The 2,525-nt window shown below is 40.0% G+C and overlaps 1 protein-coding gene across 1 annotated transcript; it reads left to right on the top strand.

The window, feature by feature from the left end:
- Positions 1 to 852: 852 nt before the first annotated feature.
- Positions 853 to 1,950, top strand: LOC143597671 (uncharacterized). The gene is made up of 2 exons (XM_077076106.1): positions 853 to 1,302; positions 1,534 to 1,950. The coding sequence occupies exons 1-2, from the start codon at positions 853 to 855 to the stop codon at positions 1,948 to 1,950; spliced, it is 867 nt and encodes a 288-aa protein (XP_076932221.1).
- The last annotated feature ends 575 nt before the right edge of the window (positions 1,951 to 2,525 follow it).

Raw genomic sequence — 2,525 nt, 5'->3', positions numbered from 1 at the left:
GGGTATTCGGGGTATAATAAAATTGCAATCCATCCCGATGACCAACACAAAACTACTTTTACTTGTCCATATAGCACCTTTGCTTTTAGACGGATACAATTTGGATTGTGTAATGCCCCGACCACTTTTCAAAGATGTATGATGAGCATATTTTCAGACAAGGTCGAGGATTCACTTGAGGTTTTTATGGACGACTTTTCTATTTTTGGTTCAACTTTCGAGTCTTGTCTCTATGATTTAGAAAATGTTTTAAAACGATGTGTTGAGACAAATTTGGTGTTAAGTTGGGAGAAAAGTCATTTCATGGTACAAGAAGGTATTGTGTTGGGTCATGTGGTGTCAAGTAGGGGGATGCAAGTTGATCAAGCAAAGATTAAAGTAATTTCATCTTTGCCACCCTTGAAAAATGTAAAAGGGGTGAGATCGTTTTTGGGACATGCCGGATTCTATAGGAGATTCATTAAAGGTTTTAGTGCAATTTCAAAACCTTTATGTAATCTTTTATTGAAGGATGTCCCCTTTGAGTTTACTAATGAATGTTTGCAAGCGTTTGAAAGTTTGAAGGAGAAACTATTGCAAACACCAATTCTACAATCGTCAGATTGGTCAAAGCTGTTTGAAATTATGTGTGATGCTAGTGATAGCACGGTTGGAGCGGTTTTGGGTCAAATAGTGGATAAGAAACCGGTTGTGATTTATTATGCGAGCAAAACTTTATCTGAGGCACAACTGAACTACACCACTACCGAAAAGGAGTTACTTGCGGTGGTGTATGCCTTAGATAAGTTCCGTTTGTATATTTTGGGAAGTAAAGTTGTGGTGTACTCGGATCATAGTGCGGTTCGATATTTGATGGAAAAGAAACATGGAAAACCGCATTTGATTCGATGGGTATTGTTGTTGCAAGAGTTTGATCTTGAAATCCGTGACAAGAAGGGATTTGAGAATGTAGTAGTGGATCACTTGTCTCGGATTAGCCTTGAGGGTGTTGATGATCTGAAGGAGATAAACGAGAAATTTCCGGATGAACAGTTGCTTGTTGTCTCAACCGCACCGTGGTATGCTCATTATGTCAACTATTTGGCCATGGGTGCGATTCCGGAATATTGGTCCAAGAAAAGAGGGCAACAATTCATGGCCCAAGTCAAGCAACACATTTGGGATGAACCGGATCTTTTCAAGATTGGAGCGGATCAAGTTGTTAGAAGATGTGTACCTGAGAATGAAGTAAAAGAGATTTTGAAACACGCCCATTCATCGGCATGTGGGGGCCATTTTGGTGGTTCTAAAATGGGGTTTAAGGTACTTATGTGTGGATTCTATTGGCCAACGATTTTTAAGGATGCTAATAAATATACTCGGCATTGTTTAAATTGCCAAAGAATGGGCGGTATATCAAAAAGGAATGAAATGCCTTTACAACCCATTTTTGTTGTTGACATTTTTGATGTATGGGGCATAGATTTCATGGGCCCATTTCCAAACTCATGCGGGTAACTTTACATTCTTGTTGCGGTGGATTATGTGTCAAAGTGGGTCGAAGCGGTTGCAACAAGAACGAATGATCATTCCGTGAGTTGTAAGTGTGTTCAATCCAACATCTTTTCAAGATTTGGGATTCCTCGAGTTATCATAAGTGATGGTGGATTGCATTTCAAGAACTTTGCATTTGGCAAATTGTTGAAGCGTTATGGTGTTAATCACCGAATTGCAACGCCTTATCATCCTCAAACAAGTGGCCAAGTTGAAGTCTCTAATCGACAAATTAAAGAAATCTTAATGAAGACGGTTCGGGTTGATAGAAAAGATTGGTCGATTAAGTTGGCTGATGCATTGTGGGCTTATCGCACGACTTACAAGACACCGATTGGTACCATTCCTTATCGGTTGGTGTATGGGAAGGGTTGTCGTTTGCCAATGGAAGTAGCTCACCGTTATGGGCAATTATAAATGTTAATATGGGTTACAATGAAGCCGGTGAGTTGAGAAAGTTGAGATTGAACGAGTTGGAGGAATTCCAGGATGAGGCGTATGAATGTGCTTCTAATTACAAAGAGAAATTAAAAAGGGTGCATGATGCTAAGATACGGAAACGAACATTTGAGATTGGGCAAAAAGTGTGGCTATATAATTCAAGACTCAAACTGTTTCCCGGGAAGCTTAAAAGCAAATGGATGGTCCCGTATGTGATCACAAGAGTCGGGAGTTTTGCTGATGTGGAAATTGAAGACATGCAAAGTCAAGTTAAACAAGTTGTAAATGGACATCGTTTCAAACCGTACTTAGAGGGGAAAGATGTGAACATGCTTGACAATGACAAGGTGAGTTTCCTCTTAAGCTCACCGGATGGTTCCACCGCATAAAGGCCCAGGTATGTGTATGGTGTAAATAGCTTTTGTTAACAGTTATTTTGTTTTAAATTACCTTTCTCGTTGCGAGAGTGTTCGAGCCAAGTGTGGGGAAATTCTTAGGAATTTCTTTACTGTGTTGAGGACAACTCGGGATTTTCATGGGGGGTAGGGTAA

The sequence above is a fragment of the Bidens hawaiensis genome, unplaced genomic scaffold (assembly GCF_021521415.1).
Source record: "Bidens hawaiensis isolate Kalapana, Puna unplaced genomic scaffold, B.hawaiensis_p1.1 tig00048833_1, whole genome shotgun sequence".
In the NCBI taxonomy this organism is placed as follows: Eukaryota; Viridiplantae; Streptophyta; class Magnoliopsida; order Asterales; family Asteraceae; genus Bidens; species Bidens hawaiensis.
The sequence above is the reverse complement of the archived record's forward strand: the minus strand, read 5'-3'. Positions and strand labels throughout refer to the sequence as shown.

Bases quoted from the DNA above. Each gene is read 5' to 3' on its own strand.
- LOC143597671 (XM_077076106.1), top strand. From the start codon at position 853: ATGGAAAAGAAACATGGAAAACCGCATTTGATTCGATGGGTATTGTTG. The intron at 1,303-1,533 runs GTACTTATGTGT...TATGTGTCAAAG, and splicing joins GTTCTAAAATGGGGTTTAAG to TGGGTCGAAGCGGTTGCAAC.